The 23,270-nt window shown below is 36.0% G+C and overlaps 1 protein-coding gene across 1 annotated transcript in view; it reads right to left on the bottom strand.

The window, feature by feature from the left end:
* LOC133528292 (pre-mRNA 3'-end-processing factor FIP1) overlaps window positions 1–23,270 on the bottom strand; it is an 87,011-nt gene that overhangs the window by 62,252 nt on the left and 1,489 nt on the right. Inside the window, exons 3-5 of the mRNA XM_061865625.1 lie at window positions 19,321–19,554; window positions 14,933–15,107; window positions 12,938–13,087 (exon numbers count right to left, since the gene is read on the bottom strand). Of these exons, the coding sequence (XP_061721609.1) occupies window positions 12,938–13,087; window positions 14,933–15,107; window positions 19,321–19,554 (559 nt within the window). The remainder of the gene's footprint in view (window positions 1–12,937; window positions 13,088–14,932; window positions 15,108–19,320; window positions 19,555–23,270) is intronic.

Consider the following 23,270-nt stretch of genomic DNA (forward strand, 5'->3'; position numbering starts at 1 on the left):
TTATTATCATGCAAAGAGCACTCGAGAATGTCAACGACGACTGACGACGACAACAATTGTCAACAAATACCTATTTTAAAGGATACAAAAAAAGTTCCCGACAGCGGCAGTACTCTCAAGTTCAAATGCCGCACGGGCTTGCGCTTGCCTTACTTACTTGATAGTAATACTTTTCGATAATGAAAATCTACAATCAAGCTGTTTAAAAATATGCACCCTTTCTTCGTGGTTCGCGATACTTATATAGTAAATCTGAATAGACCATAGATTAAGTACAGATACAATTATAATATGTTAACGGCACCAATCATGGAACATTTAAGAGAAAATTTGGAGTATTTTTGTAATTTCACCGACACCTGTAAAATTTCTACCGCTTTACGCTTTAAAAGTTGAATGTCCAATTCGTCCTTTATGTTTTCTATTTATTTATTGAAAGCTACTGCAATTGGTTTCAATATTATTAACCAATAAAAACTGTGGTTTTTTGTGGCGCCATTAATTTTCAAAATAACAAGTATCAATGAAAAATTAAACTTAAGCAGCTCTTTGGCTCTTGTTTATGGTAAAATGTTGCCAGCGATTAAAAACTGATGGTAAATACTTGTTTTACAGGATTTGTCTATATTATCCATTACTAGTGCCTGTTCCATTATAGGGGTGTTTACTATATGTAGTACTACGAACAAAATCGATGTTTGTAAGCGCGAGGCCACGAATCATGTTGTCCCTGTCATGTCATGTTATGTCATGATCATTTGCGTTCCGAACGCGCCGACTTGAGAGACGTAGACCTGATATAAATTTTATATACAAAATAACCAGGAAGAGTCGCTGGCCGCCTGTTGCCGACCCCTGAACAAGAATATTATGTATCCGTTTTCAAACGCGCTGACTGCGGGCGAGTGTAAATTCAAATATGACATTCGTAAACGTTTCGAAACCTAAACTCAATAGTTAAATTAGTCACTCGAGAGTTGTCGAGTGAAATGTTGCGTTTGGAGTTTCGCCCTCAGGTGGCAATTCCATTTTTTACATTTTCTAACATTTATGAAATATTTACTATTAAATTGTCTCTAGTTTTGTTCTGAAATTTGGCTTAAAGTGTTTTAAAGTACAATAAAATCAAGAATCTGACACTATTCGTTAGGACTGACAAAACCTATGCTGGCGCCATCTGTAAAATACTTCGACCGGTCAACCCCATTTAACGTGCAGTAAGAAAAAGTTCAGACGTACGAGGCCACGGCATGTCGCATTTGCTGCTGTCAGAGAGGAGTGCTGCTGTATCTCGGTTTTAACCAATTTTTGAGGAGAGCAAGAAAACGTAATTTGTAGGTATTTCGTCTAAGATATATCATCTGTTTATGCCATTGTACTAAGGGCGATAATATTCAGTTTAAGCAGAGCTTACTTTTTGATATTTTTAAATATGAAACTTTGTACAGGCAAAAATAGTTTTCTGTGTAGATTACTGCCCGAAAATCTCAGAAGCATTCTACACAAATTCAAGTATCTCTTGTTTAGCTTTGAAATAGCAAGCACTTTATCTTCTTAAATACTTCACATATTTGGTTCTTCACTCAATAACTTTTCCAATTTTCATGCCACTCTGAAGAAAATGGTATCAAATGAAAGCTAACCGTAAAATATATTTTTATTTTTCTTATTAGACACTGTTTGACAAAAATCATTTGAAAAAAATAGGTATAGTATCCTTTAAATTCAAAATTCCTTGTCTTTTAAAAAACTGCCATCCTCTGACCTTCTGACGCATGTGAATTGGTACCTATTTCATTGAATTTATTACATTCTAGAAATTATTATGTGACATGATGACACATTCCTTCAGCAAACCCGTTTTAAGAGGAATTCCTAGTTGCGATTTTTCCATACAAACGCTCTCGACTGATTCCTCCCTGGATTTTTAACCTAGAGCAGTGATTTTTTCAAATAAGATCAATATCATCAATATCTGTGCCGCTATGTTTTGCTTTTTTGGATTATTTTATTTTGAAGAAAGATACAGCGCCTCGAAAATCGCAAAAACGGCTAAATTGAATTGGCTGTAAAAAAAGGCACAGTATACAAATATGACAAAAAATATCCAAAAAATCAAAACATAGCGGCATAGATTATTTCTTCCTCTTGCAATTTCCAAAATTTCATAATGATCAGTTGCGTTTTGGAGGAGGAAACAGTCGAGAGCGAAACCTCGATTTTTGAGTTTTTTACGAGTGAATTTCGGTCCGAGCTGCAGTTGTCCTTATCGCACGAATTGGAGGCGGAGACAGTTTCTAAATATACGTACACAGAAGGAATAGTGATGGGCATAACATCCTTATTAGGGATTGCAGAACCGGTACTGTTTTAAAGAACCGGGATTTCCCGGTACTTTCGGAACTGGTCTAATTATTTCATTATTTTAAATAAAACGACAGCATTTTGCGATTTGACCACCTTTCGTATTATAATTTAATAATCACATTTTCTTTTATTACGTAGTAGGCAATTTTTTTTAGAAATATAGTATTTTACATTGCTCACACTTGTGCGTCACAAGTAAAAGATAACTACTTTGATGTTTGCCACTAGATAGCAAATTTAATGAAATTACATTGACGAGGGGATTTATATATAAGTATCGCAGTCGTATTGTATAATCCGCCGTATTACATTACGGCTAGCCGATATCAAAATAAGGGCCATTTTGAAATGCGGCGGTTCAACGATTAAGGTATGTTGGGTAAATACCGGATGCGGGTGAAGAACGTAGGACATTCATTTCCCCCTAATTTGGCTTTATTTTTTAATGTTGGCAACATTGTGTATGACGCCATTTCATTGCGCCTCGACTGTTAGTGTCCCCGCGTCGCTCAGGGAGTCGGGCTTGTGCTATGTGCAATCACAGAGAGCAAGGTAAATTTCGCGAATTCTTCCTTCTATCCGATCTTCGCTCTGTAATTTATTTTGCGTATTGTGATGAAACTGTGTTTGTTTTTGTAATTGTGTTAACAGACCTAGCACTGCTGTAGACCGATATCCGATCTTGACCCTTCCAGGTAAAGATCGGACCAGAAACAATCAGATCTTTACCTATTTAAAAAACAGCAGTGATTATCAAACTTTAAATTTTCTTCAATTTACCTACTGACCTTAATTATCACATTTATTGTTTTCTTGATCACACTTTCGTACCATTATTTTTATCCAGTACCACTACCAGCGCGACGGTTACTGACAATGTATTTTTTTTAATTTCCGCAACCCAAAGGTTGCCTTTCAGCGATAAGACCGCATGTTGTTTACCTGTGCTTATGTCTATGTTTTCTTTTGTATTGTTTTCTGTTATTGAGGTGTGCAAGAAAGAGTATTTATATTGTATAGGGATGATGATACATGTTGAAATTTATAACAATATCGTGTTAAATATCGCAATAAAGTACGTACACATACGGATGCATATGTAGATGTGCACGCATACATACATTGCTAGTTTCGGATACAAAATAGAGATAGGGCTTCGAAATTAGTTTCCTTAAAACGCTTCAATTGCAAAATTAAACCAACAAAATCGCAATTTTAATTATTTTCCATACTTCAAAATGGGCTCTCAGTGACCTTGACCTTTTTAAAGAACTACTTAGTCTTTTTGATTTTAAGTTTGATTCTTATTTTTTGGCGACCATCATTAAAAATGACTGGGCACGATTATTTTTTATTTTGATTTTTGTCCCTCCTACTTAAGTACTTAATATCTTCCAGTACATTCCATTCAATAAACAATACATTTACACTTTCCCTAAACCTGTACAGTTCACGAAATCTTAAATTGTCAAAACTTCGCAACGTATCTATTATTTTAGTTTTTTTTTATTACTTCGGGTAAACTTACAATAAGAGGTTTCTTAGCACATTGTTTACTTATCAAATTGCCTTATGACATAGGTATCAAAGTTTGAGAGCCACAATTTTACCAATTTTTGTATCAGGGTTAAGATCGGATACAAAAGGGTAGACACCGGACCTATTTCTTTGTGATACCTTATTCTCTTTCCATTAGAAGCAACTTTTTTTCACCATCCAATGTTCTCCCTTGATGGCAAAACACTCGTTACCCTAAAAAAAAGTATGTCTCATCTTTACACAGGTACAAAACTAAAACCGTTCTATATTGAAGATTACCAAAATTCAGGCCGAATCTACGGTTATTGTTTAACGATTTGCTACGTACTTCAAGAATCTGTCACGTGTTGAGATCTCGAAAAAACATTTTTTCACGAGTTCTCTCAATTGGTCCCAAAATTGTCCGGCATTATCCCAACATACTTTACCCAGATTGTCATTGCGATACGTTCTTCAATAAGGCGGCCCAAGTTTAGCCCCATCGTACTACAAGTTAAATAGATTGTAGGTTAACCATAGGTATATTTTATACCTACTTACAAAATTTCATAACACACCATGATCACTCCCAACTTACTGATACGGATAGGTACAGTCAAGTGTAAAAATGTGGGTGTACACATCTTAGCATAGCATCTTATTCCAGTGTAATAAGAGCGTAGTACCATATTTATGAGACGATTCTTTCGATACATATTTTTACACTTGACTGTACGACGACAACCGAAGCTGAGACATCATTCTTTTTTGCAGTTTTACCTATATGGTAATTAATATCAATCAATCAATCAATCATTTACTATTTCGTCATCATAGGTGTAAAATACATTTAGTTCAGGTGATAGGGTGTTTGGTATTAGGGTGTAATAGATACAGTAGGTATAATATATTACGTGGTAACAACAAAAACAACTTGCGTCGGGCAGCGCATAATAAATTCCGTCTGGCTCGCGGGCGATGTCGACGGAACGGCGCGCAATGAGCGAGCGCACGAGTCTCGCGTCTGTGTGCGCGCACTCACACTTAGATAGCTCCGGCTCCCGCCCACCGCAGCGCGACAGAAACATAGCTCCAAAAATTCGAGATTTGAAAAGTTGCTCAGCTAGGAATTGCTCTTAAGTCCTCGTGGATGGGTGGTGCAGGATCATGCTTACGAACTTTACTGTTCTTATAGTCCCATTTGACAGACGTGTTCGATAGGAATGAGGCTGGTACGTGGTGAGAGCTCGTGAGTCCATAAAAATCTCACACAGGTCGACCTAGTCCCAAATTCAGAAAAAACTTGTGCTTGGGGTATTAGGCGACGATACACAGACTTGTATAGATAAATTCATACTTAGGTGCATAGATAACATCCATAACTCGGGAACAAATATTCGTGATGAACACACAAATAATTGCCCATACCGGGACTTCAACCTGGGACCTCTTGCTTTGTAAGCAGGGTCAATACCGTCTAGGCTAGGAGACAGTTGAATTAGACTTTAATTGACCGGTTTTATATTATTTTTATGGAGCTCCCGATATTATTAAAACAATATAAAAGGTAATCATAGTTTATATCCCGGTCAATTTAAGTCTAGTGAAACTAACCGTGACCGTTAAATTACTTATATCGGAAGTTTCGTAGTAACAATATAATTAGATCTCTCCATTCCGTATTACCTACTTTTTATATAGCCGTATCGATCTAAAACTTTGCTTAGGTATATATTGTTTACCTTTACCATCGATGAAAATACAATAGAAATAGAGGTATACCTAATAAATGTAATCGGTGGATCTATTCGATTGCTATTTTTTTTTTCACAATCCATAACTCCCGCGGGAACAATATAGGCCTTTGTCCTTCAGTACGCCAGCATGAAATAACATGGGCGCCGGCAGCAGGGTGCAAGGGGGTGCATTTGCACCTCCCTGGCAGGAAAGAAAATAAGTAAAATAATTACATGTTTTTTACACGTCTGCACCAGCATTAGAGTTGGACCAATATAAGTCTGCAACGATTTAGATAGCATAACTCGGGACTATATAACACAAGAAAAAATGACTACATCGATTCCTCTATTACATTTATTATGCACCTCCCTGAAAGTAATCCTGGCGGCGCCCATGTGAAATAAGATCTTTTTCGAGCAAGTGTGATGAAAATGAAAATTATACATAATGTATGTGATGTGTACCTATGTGAAACACCATGGATTACCGTGTTGCAAATTGCCTCCAGCATGGAACTTTTCATCAAAGTAATTGTTTACTTACCTGTCTTGATCTACCCAAAACGCTTAAATACAAGTGGATCAGGAGGACGAAGATTTACTTCCCAGCATTCAGCGGAGAGAAGTAGGCTACGGACCGAAGAACGGTGGATAGGCTTGACTTATTCGGTCAATTTTTATCCCTAGGTACCTAATAAGACATTGTTTGTAGATTTACATACCTAATTATTATTATGTTAATTATTAAAAAGTTGAAATAAAATATACGCCTTTTATAATTGATCGTTCGCTACATTACAATATTTTTTCAGGTCTTGGAAGTAGGTATCCAATATAAACAATACATGTTGTTATTTTGTTTTGTAATATAAGTATAGTTTATCTATGTGTACAAAAATTATGTGCACTCAAAAACAACTCGGCAAGATGTATCCTGTAGAATACTTTACTTGCCTCTGTGCCGCCGCTTCTTGAAGCTCATTATGATATGTTACGCTCTTCATGCTTGCTTTGCACTGGCCACGTAAAGTGGTAAGTAGATATGCAACGAGCGATCTAAGATGATGGGATTACATCTTAGCCGAGATGACAATAGTTTGCTACGATAACGAAACGCTTTCCGTTCTCTTTCTCTTCCATATTAGTGAGATAGAGATACATAGCTACGTCAGCACAAACGATTGTCATCTTGGGTAGGCCCCCAGTTCAGTTTTTGATGCGTGCTGAAACTGTTGAAAAAATATCGGACTTCAGGTAGGCATCGGGTAATATTAGTAGGTACTTAGCTATATGACCATTATTAAGGGTTTTGCTGTACATACTGGTATGGCATCCACGTTAATGTAAAGTTTATTGCTTGTTCGACACTCTAAAGCTTCTCTTTTACTCATTGGCCTCGTACCTATAGCTTGAACAAATAAAGTAGCGGTCTTTATACGCCGGAAGATCCCACATGGACTGTACTTCGTAATTTGATGATTACCACCCAGGTCTGCCAACATGCGAAAAGAATTTAACTATGAAAGTAGTGAGCTAACTTTCAGAATTGTCAAGTGTCACGTTGCGCAATACACTCGAATATTAACGTAAAACGTATCGTCAGTAGTTTGCTCGATTAACTTTTTACATGACATGTGTCAAACTGAATGTCATCCGAGTCTGGTTACTTTGGAATAATCGTATCTCACCCAATTGTGACATTTTTTTCTTCATAATCAACGTTCTTAAAGAGGTTTTATCTTCATCGTCTTTGGTGATGTTTTGATTCGATGTTCAATTGAATATCATCCTTAATACTTTATCAGTTAGGTCAATATTAATTTGTGTTGTATTTCTACCATTTTTAATGCGAGGGCTTGTAAACATTTTAACATTTTTTAGGTACTACTGCTTACTGCTGATGATGGCTCCACAACGAGTAGTAGATAGGAAAAATCAATGATATCATTATAAAATAGAAAATGAAACAGTCATTCTATTATGCAGATTGATTAGTTAAATACTTGAACGGCACTTATAAAATTAGAATAAATAAATGTCACTTATAAATTTAATTTCATGAATTTCTTGAATGTATAAGTTTACTTCTGCTCGATATTGTCTGGACCGTATAAGTCATATATCTAGCACAGATGAAATCAACAATCAGCTACTAAAAGTTTGAGCTCACTCAATACCATATTTAACAAATTTACATGCCTACATTTTTTAATCATTTCGCTTCGGTATAATTTGTAAAACACGTTTATTAGTTTTTTAAAAAGACCATAATAAAATTAACGTTAAATAAAAATATTTTATTATTTATGTCCAATCTTTTCAGAAATTTATAAGTAGGTATATTTAAACATGACATATCTAAGTTTTATCATTTGTGACCGGTTTATTGATTGAACATGAACTAAAAAACTTAGTTCTCTCTCCTTATCGTTAAGAAGGTGGCAGAAAAAATCATAGACCTCTACGAAGATGGGAAGACGATTTCAAAGCTCTTGCTGGTGCCACTTGGCGCAGGAAAGCCCATGATCGGGAACTTTGGAGAAACTTGGGGGAGGCCTATGCTGGAAAGCAAGACAATCTCGACTCCGATGTCTGAAACTGAGCATTGATATATAATAATAGTTTTTAAACTAAGGATAAGTGAAACTAGGAAATAAGATGTTTATTATATTTTGTAAACTAGTTAATAAGATTGTTAAATAAAGGCTTATTGAATTGAATTGAATTGAATCGTTAAGAAGAGATTATCGTCAGTGTACTCGTACTAATATTAGTTTAGTACCTATTTTACCTCAATCCGAGGACAATGCCACTTAAATATGTTCATAAATCTTAGTGGGAATTGTCTCAGGATGTAGGTTGCACTTATAATTTAAAAACCAATAAGTATCCTCTTTTTTGTAACATCTGCCTGTCTGTTTTTTTTTTTCAAAAATAAGAGGAAACGAGCTTTTGTGGTTCGCCGGAACGATATACCTAATATTTGTTACTCTCGACTTTCGGAGACACTCGGTTAAACTCGTTTGCATGTATGTTAAAAAGATAGCAATATTTGCCGTTGTATCTTGTAGATATATTCAATTTAACCGGTTAATTTCTTTCCACAAACACAAAGTAAAACTAATTTGCCATAAACTGGTACCTCATTAGAATAGTTCTTTAACCGGTAACCGCAAGCGGAAACGAAAACCTTTTCGTTCCCGAGTAATTGTACAAAAACGATTTAAAAAATAAAACGGTTTGCGATCCCTTATAAATACGATACGAAACGTAAACGTGAGCGACAATTTGAGTAAACGTACTTATAATTTACACTCGCTCTTTGAGTTTCCAAAACGTCCCGCTTGGCGCGCTGTTCAAAATCCCATACAAAATGAGACTTAACCTAAACGCGAAAGTTACGTTACGCTATCGAATGGAAGTTACACTAGAGGTACAGGTGCGATGAGTGAAGATGATATATAAGGGAATTTCATACAGCCTTACATACCTAGGCCTGTAAGGCAACCTTGTTTTGTTTTTCAACGTCAAATTATGTCTTGGCATTCAACCATAAAAAACCTATAAGAAAATTCTGCCGTTATGCTTTTTTTCTTTCTTTTTTTGTCTTTTTTGTTTTTTGTCTTTTTTCTTTTTTGTGTTTATTATATATTATTTCGGGAAAGGGGAACAAAAATTTGATTATTTTTGCGCTACGACGCACGGTTTGGGAGATACAGCCGCATAAAGTTTTTTTTTTAGTCATGCAGAAATCTTTACAGGGCTGTATCTCCTAAACCATGCGTCGTAGTGTAAAAATAATCAAATTTTCGTTACCTCTCCAATAACCCCAAAGTAGTAATTAAAAAATAAACACTAAAAAACAAAAAAAAAACAAAAAAGAAATCGTAGCGCCAAAATAATTACATTTTTGTTCCCCATCAATACTCCACGCACTGAATAACCTATCATTTTAGGACATGAAACAATCATCATCATCCTATATTTTTTTTTTAATTATTTTATTGCAAGTTTGAGAAAAGCACTATACAAATCTCGGCGACAAACGGGGTTGCCGGCCGCGTATTTTTGCATTTAAAACTAGTCTATATTGCATGAAACCGTCTACCATTGACATGTATTTTCAAGTGACAACGCTACAGCCAATCACAGCGCCTCATTTTATAATAGACCAATCGTAGTTCGGGTCAGGCTGACGCAACTAGGAACAAAATAAGTTTTGTATGGAACTTGTTTCGCAAATCTATGCCAACGAAGAAAAATAAAACGTCAGTGCTATTTATTCTGTCAAGTTTACATCAAGTCAACTGTCAGCCTAATTGTTTTGTTTGTTATGAAGGCTTCAATGTTTTGTTCGGGTATTTCGTGCAATTTCTTTATTATTTAGTGAAAATATCGAAAATAGTGAACCGTGATCAGAGTAAAGAACGAGTTTGTTACAATGCCACCGAGAAAACGGTTTACTAAGTGTGAAATATGTGGCAAGCGAGCCACTCGAGAAAATCACGAAAAAAGGGATTTTATGGCGAAGTTTCCCTTGGATAAATACCGGTACGTATTGCTTTAGATACTTTTGACCTTATTTTGGTGCAGCAGGCTTTAAACACATCGAAAATTTGATATTTTATTTTATTTTTAGTTGTGAACTAGGGATGTACTAAAACTATCGATAATTGTATGTTTATTTGTATATCAGTGCAAGTAATTAAATAAAATATGTGAAATTTCCTGAGAACGTGCATGCAATATGACACAAAATTAATTCGTCGAAGATTTTCAGTGGAAAATTATCTATCATCTATGCATTAATGGTCATTATTTAACATATTTTTTTTAATCTAGTAATTATTTAATATATTACACAAATTGACTTAATCCCATAGAAAGCTCAATAAGACATGTGTTGTGGGTACTTAGACAACGATATATACATATAAATACATAGAAAACACACATGACTCAGGAACAACTATGCATGGTCATCACATAAATAAATGCCCGTACCAGGATTTGAACCTGGGACCATCGGCTTCATAGGCAGGATTACTGCCCAGTAGGCCAGACCGGTTCTCATGATTAACAGACATATAAATACATAAAAAGTTAGAGCATTGATAAAGGGTTGTTGATAATTGGATTCCAAAAAAACATGATTTCATAGATGCATATTAGTGCTAAATAATCAGTTGATCATCTCATTAGCAAACACTTGGAATATAAACTGTACATAACCAAGGCTGTATGATTTCAGATGCAGGCAGTGGGTTTAATTTGTTGGGAACGAAGACCTGATACATCTTCCCATAGAAAAGTTACATTTATTGAAACATGTACCTGCAGATCATTTTGAAAATAGTGCTTTTAATAAAATAAAAAATAAGAAAAAAAATAGTGAAGGATATTATAATTACATTCTGAGTGTAACGAGGTATTCTAAAATAGAATCCTAGCGTAGTGAGGGATTCAAGTGTTAACGCCTATGTGTGGTATTCCACCTATGCAATTTCTTTCTGTCTCACATTTTGATTAATGACAGAGTGAGACGCAATGACATTGGACCAAGAAATTGGATAAGTGGAATATACCACCCTAAGGTAGGTATTTGATATTTACCACTATCTTTTCGGTGAAGGAAAACATCGTGAGGAAACCTGCATACATCTGCGAGGAAATTCAAAGGTGTATGTGAAGTCCCCAATCCGCATTGGGCTAGCGTGGGGACTATAGCCCGAGCCCTCTCGCACATGTGAGGAGGCCTGTGCCCAGCAGTGGGACGTATATAGGCTGAATTATTATTATTAAGGTGGAAATATTTTTGCTACCACGTGATAAATTTACATACTGCTTTTCACATCACCTATGAGGAAATTATTATATAATTATTATTATTTAATGGTAATTAAATTAAATAATTTAACCTAAGAAGTATTCAAAAAGAGGAAAAAAAGTGAACCCTCCTCGAAGGGAAAAAAGTGCTACTTTGATCCTACCTAGTGGTAAAAAACAAGGTGTTCTAAAAAAAATCCAGTCTACATTAAGCTCGACCACGTATTAGTCCACTCATAGAACTATCCACTATATAACATACAACTTAAATGTGGACTCGATCCTAACTTGATTTCGAGTACAAAATTTGTAGACAAGAGTCTATATTTCAACCCTCCCCATTTTATCGACATCGATAAGAAACGCAAGCGTGTAGCGTACTACACTATTTAAATTGCTTATGTTGGTACTATGGTTCTTTGACAGTTCTTTGTCGTACATTTTGGTAATGATTTGCGAAACAAAGGGATTCCACTCGCTAGTATGGAAGTCCCGTCTCTTAAAACGTAGTGATTATATGCTCTTTGGTTCGGGTGGTTTAAATTGACTAATTATGGTCAAATGAAGTTTCGTCGAAGAAAACAAGACCTGAACTTTGACGAGTTGCAATTGGTCCGTTATTAGTATTGCGTGTTTGAATAGTGGGGCCACTTTTACGCTGATATTTTGTTTGGCGTTAGTCTTCTATGTATTTTTCGTTCGCTGCTCGAGGTCCCCAAATGTCAAATGGTGTGTGCATGAAAAAGGGGCTTTTAATTTATATACATACCAAATTTCAAGACTGTTCCAGAGATTTCGAGGTTGGTCCTAATCCGATTGTGCTATTAAGGCAAGCCCGCTAAGCATTTAAGCTTGTATTGTATCGGAGTATTGCCGTTGTCACGTTGTTCATAATTTATTTACTTTTTGTGTCGTTTTCAGCCGAAATGTAATGCAGTTGTACCTTTTGTCTGATAAAATTACAAACTTCTGGCACACTTAGTTTGTCAGTAGAAAAGGCGGCAAATTTAAATAATGTAGACGCGAAGGGTTGACCGCCCATAAAACAATTAATTTTGCGCCTTTTTCTACGGGCAAAATGGTTGTGTCTGTGTATATTAACAAATTGCGGCCCGCTATATTAGAATATTTCGGCACAAAAAAATATTTGTTTCAACCTAAGACATTCAAAAATATAAAACTAATTAAAAACTAAACCTAAATATATCAGAACTTTAAAAAAAAAAAAACAAATAAAATACAAAAAATACCACTTGTTTGGGTTCTATTAATACATACGTTCTATTAATTCGTTCGACTAGATTAATACGTTTTTAGGTATTTTTCTACAAAATCATTTTTTTAAATATAACACCAAATTTCGTCTAAAACAAAAATTGAACATTTTTAGTTTAAATACATCATTTACCACCTTAAAGCTTTGCATTATATTTAGTTTAGTTCATTATAATTAGTTCAGTTTGTCTAGTAGTAATGAAATTATGTACCTAGCGGTCGGGCGCGGTGCACGTCGGGCATCGGCGCGCGCGGCGGTGCGCCCTGCAACAGTGACACGCCCGCCTCGTTAACGCGCAAGCGCCGCTGCCGCTCGCAGTACGCGCTCCACGTCACCTCGTTGAACCCGTAGTTAAAGTAATCTGTGCACAACACAAATAACACTTACACAATCCCTTCACTGACGAACTACTATTATCTATTCAATGACAATGCAATCTTTATAATTATATTACAAGGGTTGTTTAATATATAAATAATAATATGATTCAGTAGAAGAAAAAAAATTGACTATTTTTTAATTATATATCTCTACATAATCTATATAGTGCCATATCTAGAGAATGTGGTGGCAGTAAATATTTGACGACGCTATTCTACTAATTTGGCTGTTGCTACTGCCGAGGAGTGGGAAGTGGCATTGTCGTGATCTATTTTTTTTTCTGCGTTAAGTTTTTGCAACAATATACATCATAATTAAAGCCACTGTTTTATCTTTCTGTATATAATCATCATAAATAACCCTTTGGCTATACCAAAAGACAGTGGCCATCACATTTCCTACCTATAAAATCATTGGAATTATGGTTTGGTTGGTGGTATGGTTGAATTTGGCTGAGCATAGCTCGAAAGTTGTGGCGCTATATAAGTTTTCAAAGGATGTGAGTGAACGCGGCAGCCATCTTGCCAAAAGCATTTTCATACTTTAAATATTCAGCAAGATATGAAAAACTCGTTCTGATGGGGTGTTTACAGTCTCAACTATCTCATGTATCTTCACTCGACGGTTATGCAAAACAAAATCGTGGACTTTATTCACGATATCTTCATTAGTCCCTTAAATCGACCTTTGAGAGCGTTCTTTGTCATTGGTGGTCATACGTCCATACCGAAATTCTGTAATCCATATCTGCGTATTAAGTATACTACTAAATTATATTTTGACATTTAACACTTACAAATAAAGTTTCGCATTTATTCATTATGCAAACGTCAACAGTTATTTATTCGTCATGTGCGAACAGGTAATTCGCAACTCGTGTCGATTAAAACACTCCCTTCGGTCGTGTTTTAATTTATCGCCACTCGTTTCGAACTTCCTATTAGTCTATAGTCATATTAACCACAAGTGAAGGAGACTTCACGATTTTCGTAGACATCTCTTCTAAATACCTAAAACTGGTATGGATGTATTCCTCATTATCTCCAGAATACGAATTGACCGGTTTTAGTTTATGGAGGGGGCGACGGGTTGAAATAATGGGGGGGACAGATGGCGACCCATCTTTGATATTTGTTCACATTTTGAGTGCTATGGGACTGATCGGTTCGTGTGAGGTGTCGTTTGAAAGATAATTAAACGTACTATTATTGTTTATTATTAACCGTAGTCATAACTGTAATCGTTTACAAAATATTTAAAAATATATGCTTTTTTACCATGCATGGATGGCATAAGTACTGAAAAAACATGCTTCTAACTCATTAAATTATAAGTTTACAGCAATTAATGTTATTACAAAATATACGATAAATTTCATTAGCTTTCCAAATATATAATTTTTATTGGTGTATGATATTACATCACCAAGTAATGATGAATTTTATTTAGCATGGGTCGCTATGCACCGTGTCATAAATGGCGGCCGACCGTCGATTCTCGAACTCGTCGAGTCGAACTCGTGTCGATTTAAAACACTCCCTTCGGTCGTGTTTTAATGTATCGCCACTCGTTACGAATTTCCTATTTTTCGCACTTGTATCGTAAATACCTATTTTTAGAAAGAAAAATTGAATTGAAGAAAAATTACTCTTTGCAATTTTTCATAAAAATGGGTAAAAGTGATAAAAGCAATGAAAATTATAGTGTATGGAGAAAAAACTTCAAAATTTGTACACCCATGGAAAACTGTTTACCCATTGGTAGGTCATTGGAGGCCATTGCCTACCCAAAGGCTGTGTAGTGTGCGGTAGAGGACAGAGCTAACCTGAGATGTCAGCTCCGGGCTTGTTCCACGGCTTGTCCTCGATGGTGTCGATGTTGAACTCGAGCGCGGGGACACCATTGATGCTGCCGGGCGCCTCCAAGTCTTCGAGCGTCACCTTGCCCGGAGTCGGGCCGCGCGCCTTCTCCGCCCCGGCCGCGACCAAACCCACTCCACGCTGACATTACCACACCTCATTATTAGACAATTAGCAGTATTAGAACACCTAATTATTAAATTATTTTTGTAGTTTACTCTTTAAGAATCGATTTTCATATTATAAACCCGGGGTATATAAAATTACGGGGAGTAAAACCAAACGTTAGGTAACGTTATTTTTTCTGTGCAACTTATCTTGCGCATCCCATAGCAATGGCTGCAGGGAAACCGTTTATTTATTTAATGTCCACAAATAAAGCTTAGTTCATATAGAATTGGTACGCACTAGAAGATTATTATTTTTTTAAGTTAATAAAATAAGAAAGTTATAAATGGTGAATTTTAAATAGTAATGTATTTAGCTTTCAAATATGTATAAATTAAAAAAAATCTCAGTTATGTAAATAATTACGAACTGTTTTCATAATGGACCCCCGTCATTTTCTGCACAACACTTTTGTCGACATTTTTGGCGTGTTGATTTCTTGTAGATCGCAATGAATTGATACCCTGGACAATTTGACTAGTCTTATTTAAAAAAAAGTTTATGATTGCCCAGTAGTTTTTGATAGATTGAAATTGGGGACAATTCGAAAGATTCATCTCGTTGGGTATGTAATTGGCCTGATTATTAGCATACCATGCCAAAACTTTTTTTGAGTAGTGGCAGCTGGCTAAATCTGGCCAACATTTCACAGGAGAGTTATGGGTTCTAATAAATGCCAATCTCTAAGCACTCTTTAATATAAAGGTCCGACTTCATTGTTGACTATGTTATAAAACTTTTCGTCTTACAGCCGCAATTATAAATTCCTTGCCATATCATGTTTTTTTGCGAACTTGTCAAGTTTCACGAACTTATATTTTTCGGGTAAATTACCTCTATTATTGGCCATATAAAACTTCGAACCGAGTAGTTGATTAAAATCGAGCTTTACATACGTCTTGTCATCCAACAACAAGCAACCTTCGAATTTTGTCAATACTGGGTCGTACAATATTCGAGCTAGTGTTTTAGCTTGTCGGATCTATTTAACTGTCCGATTTGGCTGTTTTATTGCTCGATAGCTCTTATAGCCACCTCTGATGTGAATCATCTTTATCTTTCTAGAAGTTTCTTTGAATTTTTGGGATAAATTGTAATTAGACCGTCCTAAATTTAGTTTGGGTGACCTTGGGACTTTTTTCCCAAAATCATGTTATTTGTCCCAGACCTCCGATTAGTTTGTGTTTTCCTGTCGGTTGATAGAGTCTCCTTGTAACGTTTTATGACCCGACAAATACTAGCTTTTAGCATCTTAAGCGACTTAGCTGTCTTTGTCCGGGATCTATAAGAATTTTCGAAGTATTTGTGCACGATCAATCTCCTGTTCTCAATTTTCATGTTCGAAAACTTTAAAATGCATAAAGCTAGGAAAATAAAATTGTCACCATTAATACTTTGAAGGTTGGTGATTGAACTGTAATTGTCAATTTTTTTCCCGCCATGAATTTATTATTTTTTAAACATTGCTAATTATGTGCCAATTCTATATGAACTATGCTTTAACAACTATAAATTGAATTTAATTTTAATGTATTTCATAATCGTTCGTAAGGAGTAAACTCGCACACTTTTTTCGTATCAGAACCCAACATTTCGTTTTGACGCTTGCCATAAGTACGCATTGTCTGGTTATTCGTATAAAGATATAAGCAAATCTCGTCTTTGTGGCAAACGTGAAAGTGGGACGTTATGCCGGCCGCTGTCACAAATTGTTTTTGTTAATATATGAGATATTAAGAATCCGTAGCAAGCTCGGCTGAATTTCACCTTCCCATACAAACGAAATTTCGTTCTCATTTTAAAACTATGTGTTGAATTGTAATGAAACTTTGCACATACAATGACATGCGCATATCTAAGCCAGTAATTAGTTTATAAAATAGCTCCAGCTTATAAAACAAACGAAATAGAGCAAAAACAAGTTTTGTAAGAAAAACTTTAATTTGGTGTATGTTTTTAACTATGATATCTGAATCTACATAAACTAATTACAGGACAGGCAGGTGGGTGCGCAGCAGGGAGATCCACTTGGACCGCTTGCTTTCAGGCTTGCCATTCATGAAGCGGTGTCGTCTCTGAAATCTCCTCTTAATATCTGGTATTTGGATGACGGCACTTTGAGGGGGGGGGGGGGGATCCTGGAGTCGTAGAGCGAGAATTGGCTTTTCTTATCCCCCGCCTTAAGGATATGGGACTGGAGGTAAATGCGGAGAAGTGCGAGGGTTACTGCTGTGGACCTACCTCTTCTTCTTTCTCTTCTTTAAGGTCTTTGCTTCCTGGTCTCAGAGCTTTCCGTTGAAACGTTTACTCTTCTGGGTTCTCCTATTTTCCAGGAAGCCATTTCTAGCGCCATAGAGACCAGAAAGCGTCTACTTTTACTCGCCCAAGAACGCCAAAAATACATTAATGCCCATGTAGCCCTGACTCTATTGCGCATGTGTTTCGAAGTTCCCAAGATTACGTACCTGTTGAGAACCACTCCAAGGGAAACGGCAGAGACTATCTTCAATGTATCTTTTTCAAATGAACAGTGGACTCAAGCGTCTCTGCCGATACGTCACGGTGGTCTCGGTTTGAGGTGTGTGGGGGATGTGGGCTTGCCAGCCTTTCTAGCGTCGGCACATGGAGTTGGTGACCTAGTCTTTAAAATGTTACATATGCCATCCACACTAGTGCGTAAATTCCGCACATTAAAAATGTTACATTGTCATGGAGACAGGGTTACCATTCCGTTTGTCGACGATGCACTGGCAAAGTGGACAGCTACCCAACGGCGTCGCTGCCCGAGGCTCCACAAATACAGCGACTTTGGGACGATGTGGGGGCCAAGGACTCTCTTGCACGGCTTCTGGGAGTAGCCTCGGGGGTGAATTTGGCCAGATTGAAGTCGTTGTCAAGAGTCGAAGCGGGAGCGTGGTTGCAGGATTTGCCTGCTCCTCATCTGGGAACACTCCTGGACAACGACTCATTGCGGATGGCAGTAGCTCTCCGCCTGGCCTGCGATGTTTGTGTGCCTCATAAATGCATCAGCGGTTCCATGGTGGAGGCGCATGGCCATCACGCATTGAGTTGTTGTCGTTGTTCGGGAAGGTTTCCGCGTCACCACGCTCTCAATGACATCTCTAGTATCCGCCAACATCCCCTGTGTCTTGGAGCCTCCGGGTCTCTGCCGCGCCGATGGTAAAAGGCCGGATGGCTTGACTTTGGTGCCGTGGCAGAGGGGAACGTGCCTCCTGTGGGACGCCACGTGCGTGAGTACGTTCGCGGCCTCACACCTCGGCCGAACTGTGCGGACAGCTGGTGCCGCTGCAGATTTTGTCGCGGTCAAGAAGCGGAATGAATATGCGGCCCTGGGCGGTAACTATTATTTTGTACCCCTTGCGTTCGAGACGACTGGGTGCTGGGGATCGGAGGCTATTGCCTTCGTTAGGGAAGTGGGACGTCGAATGAGGGAAAGGGGGTCTGACGCCCGCGCGGGTTCGTACCTGGTGCAAAGGTTATCCATCGTGGCAATGCGGCTAGCGTTATGGGTATCTTTGCGCCGGGGACAACTCGGGGGGGTGTTTTTGACTAGACTTAAGATAGTCTTAAGTTTTGTATTTAAGTATTTTTTTTGTGTTTATTATAAATATTAATGGGGATTACAGAACTAGATATAACTTATTGTAAGTAAAAAGTTTTATAGCAGTCTAGCTAGTCGTTTTAAAATGAAAGCATAACTACGTTTGTATGGAGAACCGAGCTTACTGCTGACTCTTAAATATAATCTGTTCTTTAATGTGCAATAATATATGTATTTTTCCATCCATTTCCATAAATATAATTGGTACTAAGTATTTATCATAACATTGTAATACGTACATGAAACCAACAAGCAACAAGTCGCTGAAATCCTTAGTATACGAGTATGAGACCCTCTAACTGCTGTAGTACTGTAACAAAGCTCAAGACCCTTGCACACTGCTTACACTTTGCTGTTACGATTGGCTAGAATCCTGTCCTACTTGCTCAGATGGCACATTCAATATTAATGGCGGTTTTCACATACGCGTTACAGGCCTCAATTATATGATTTAGACTTAAGCATTTGTCTTAAACAAAAATGACTAAGAAAGGGATAAACCGTAAATTAACTAATTGAGGTTGTAATTTTTTATGAATAATAAGTCAGTTCTAGCTCACTTACTTTTATGTTCAAGCTTGCGTAAGCTTGTGGTCCTGACTTAATATCTCCAATGGTGACTTTAACATCATCACTGTCATCAGAGTCGGAGTCAGCATGGCCTGGACTAGCAGCATCTCCGTTAGCTTTGTCTTGTTCTTCTCGTCCCACATCGGCAAAATGTTCATCATTGAAATGAGAGTCATCGTTTTCATCTGGTTCATTTTCATTATCCTCCTGTTCTTTTTCTTTATCTTCCTGTTTAAAATTAACATTTATTTTATGATTAAAAGATAATTCAACTTGAAATTTGCTATGTACTATGTATAAAAATCATGGAATTGAGCTTGACTATGAGAGCTGGACAAGAAACAGTTAATTCGTTAAACCCGATTGGTGCCGTTAATAAAATACGAGAAATTTTTAAAATAATCAAAACGTGTACCTATACAGGGTGACCTTAGCCATTGGACAAACCCTGAAATCCCACGTAGGGTTACTTCTTAATATTTAATTAGAACAAAAGAAAAAAATAAATTTTCGAACAAAAGTTATTTGCAATAATCGACAACAAAAAGAAACACACTGTGTTAATCTTTGGCAGTGTTTTTGACAATTTGTTCGAAATATTTGATAATGATGACATTTTTCAAAAGTCAGAAGCTTGTAAGTGTCATAAATAAAAAAGATAATCAAAAAGATTGAAGAAGGTTCCATACTATTCTTTGAGGATATTACCTTAGGAACTACTTACGCATACAGGCTGCTCCAAAGTAAAAATTGGTAATTTGTTAATTTTTTCGTAACCGCTACACCGGCTGTTATGATACTTTGTACACTGGTTCTAAATACCCTAATGCATATGTACCTTTCGGCTTTGTCCAATGGCTAGGGACACACTGTATACATATTAGTTATTTTGCTATGCCCATGTTTTTATTAGCAGTAGTAAAATTAAAGAATATTATTCAGGTTTTGCAGTTTTATTATAAAACTATGGATTTTATGTCAAACCTGACTTTGTAATGTTGAAAGTATATTACATTTGGAACGATTTAAGCCTATTTACAGCGCCTTGTGTCAAATAGTTCTTGAGATATGAGGCTTTGAAAAAGGGTTATTTTTTCTTTCTAATGAAATCTTTCGTTTTGCCTACATTTTAATACAAATATCGGCACAACCACTCATGCTATAAGATATATCCACTCACATGCTTTTGGCATCTGTTGTGTCACCCTTATTTTATTATACAAGGTGCCCGTGAGCATTACGAGAAATTTTAACGGTGCATTCCTGATGGCAACAGAAACAAATTTTTTTGTTTTTTTTTTTTTCCTTTTTTTGAGCACTTCTGTACATAAAACGTAATTTTTATAGATAAACACATAACCTAAAATTAACTAAAGAGTTTTTTTTATTTGGGGGTAGCCTCTCGAATACATTTTTTAAATTTTTCGATGTCAATCAATAGGTATTCAGACTAGACCTCAAAGTGGCAATAACGCAGTCAAAAATGTGTTTTGTACCGACTTATGGCGAAAGAATGATTTCGAAAAACATTTAACTATCTCTGCAACTAGGCCTAATCCAGAAAATTTTATATGACATTTTAGTTTCTAAATATTTCCAGGAATGCTTAGTTAAAATATCTCGCAATGCTCACGGGCACCTTGTAATAATAGAATTCACAAAAAAATATCAAATAAAGATATACAATACAAAATCAAGCACGTGAGTGGATATTGCAATTAATAAAGTTATAGCAAATTTAATTACTTTTCATTTAAGTGCAAGAAAGGGTCAGTAAGTCCTATAGTTCTCTTTTTATCGTAAAAAAATGAAATTGCTATATGGGGAAGACAACTAATGTAAGTAAATATTCTTAATTGTGCTTCATATAGTTATAAATACACAGAAAATGAACTGCAGTTGTAACTAGTAGCTAGGTCAGAACAGGCGGTCTTATCGTTAAGAAGTGATCTCTTTCAGGCAACCTTTGGGTAGCAGGAAACTAAGAACTTACAACATTGAATGGGTAGTGCTGGTATACATATAATTCAATAAACTGAATACGCAAACAATTATATAAATACTTGAATATGAAACATATCTACATACTATTATAATAAATATGTACATACATACATATATATCATACAATAATAAATAAAGGCAAATTAAGGCAGCAAAAGGTAATGAGCAGGCTTCGGAGTATTTTTAGCATGGTAAGACTAAAGTGAGCTATGGAGTCGTTATTAACTTTAAAATTAAAGTCTTACTCATACTCATCCTCATTAATTTAATTCATAAATTAAATAATAACTATAAAAAACTGAATAGAATCAGGCGTTACTTTGCGGAAATCCAGTTGTAAAATGTGTAAATAATTGACACTTTTCTCATGTATTGTGGAGTGGAACATGTTCTATGTTGATTAAAAATCCAATTAGTTGGCTAAAAAGATCTTTCTACATCAACTGAACTTAAAGTAGCATGTTTTAGAACTTCCTCAAATTGTTGTGAGCTTGCTATCATTCGTATTTCATTAATATCCAGGTTCCTTTTAAGAACTTTTTCTAATTTATCTTTAATTGTGTCAGGGCCAAAACGTGTAAAAAAATTGTGTAATGTCGTCGTATAAGCAGTCAGAATATTTAAAAAAGAATCCGGACGAACTTGATGAGGATGAGTATGACTTTAATTATAAAATTAACAACAACTCCATAACTCGTTTCAGTCTTTCTGTGCTAAAAATACTCCAAAGCCTGGTATTGAGTTTTCAAAAGATTTTTGAAAATGGGAAGGGATGTAGTACATCTAATGTCTTATGTTTCTAATAGCAAAGCATTCCACAAACGAACAGCACAAAAAGTAAAAGAGTTGTTATGAAATTTTGATGAAGAAGACACAACTTACAAGCCCTTTTGCACTTAAATAAAAGGTAATTATATTTGTTACAACTTTATTTATTACAATATATCTCATAACATGAGCGGTTGTGCCGATATTTGTCTTTAAATATAGACTAAACGAAAAATTTCATTAAAAAGAATAAATAAAGCCTTATATCTCAAGAACTATTTCACATATGGCGCTGTAAATGGGCTCAAATTGTTCCAAATTTAATCTACTTTCAACATTCCACAGCAAGTTTTGACCAAAGTTCCATAGTTTTATAATAAAACTGCAAAACCTAAAAAATGTCCGGAATTTTTGCAGTTTTTCGCAAATTACGCAGGAAGCACAACTTTTTTGGCTTACAGAACTTAGTGTCTCATTCCTCCAAGGACTTCTAATAACACACAAAAAATACAGCTTTACATCAAGCATTGTTTTTTTATTGTAAGATTTGACCGATGTATATTATCAAAGTGGCCCTACCCTGGAACTGGAACATGCTAAGCCAAAGGAATTGTAGTCTCCCTATATGCATTCATTTATTGGTCTTAAGAGGGAAGCATACCACATGATCTTCCATACAAAAAGAGAAAAAAAGGTTTTTCCACTTCTAAATATTTTCCATTTTCCATAATTTTTTAGTATGTTATTGACACAATCAAGAAGTAGGTTTATAGGTTTTCCTTTTTTTTTCAAAATTTGCAAAACAAAAAAATAATAAAAAGTAAAAAGCATAACCTACAAACCTACAATATATTGTGCTGATGCAATCTACATCAAAATCAAAGTGATTTGTTGAGATTTAGTTAGTGGAAAATGTTTTCTCCTAAAATGGAATTTCATATAAAGGTACCATTACTTCACTAGGATTGCAAAGCTACTCTTCCCTCTTAAACAATACAATCAGTGTAAGTCAACATGCAGAAATTGCACTAAGGCCATTCCAACAGTCATCATCAAACATATCTAGACATGAAATTAAATTTAAATTTAGAAATCTTGTCTCCATGAATGTATTAGGGCCAGTTTACACATTGATTAGTGTTAAATATGAATTCATACATTTATTACTTGTT

Source organism: Cydia pomonella, chromosome 1 (assembly GCF_033807575.1).
Source record: "Cydia pomonella isolate Wapato2018A chromosome 1, ilCydPomo1, whole genome shotgun sequence".
NCBI lineage: Eukaryota > Metazoa > Arthropoda > Insecta > Lepidoptera > Tortricidae > Cydia > Cydia pomonella.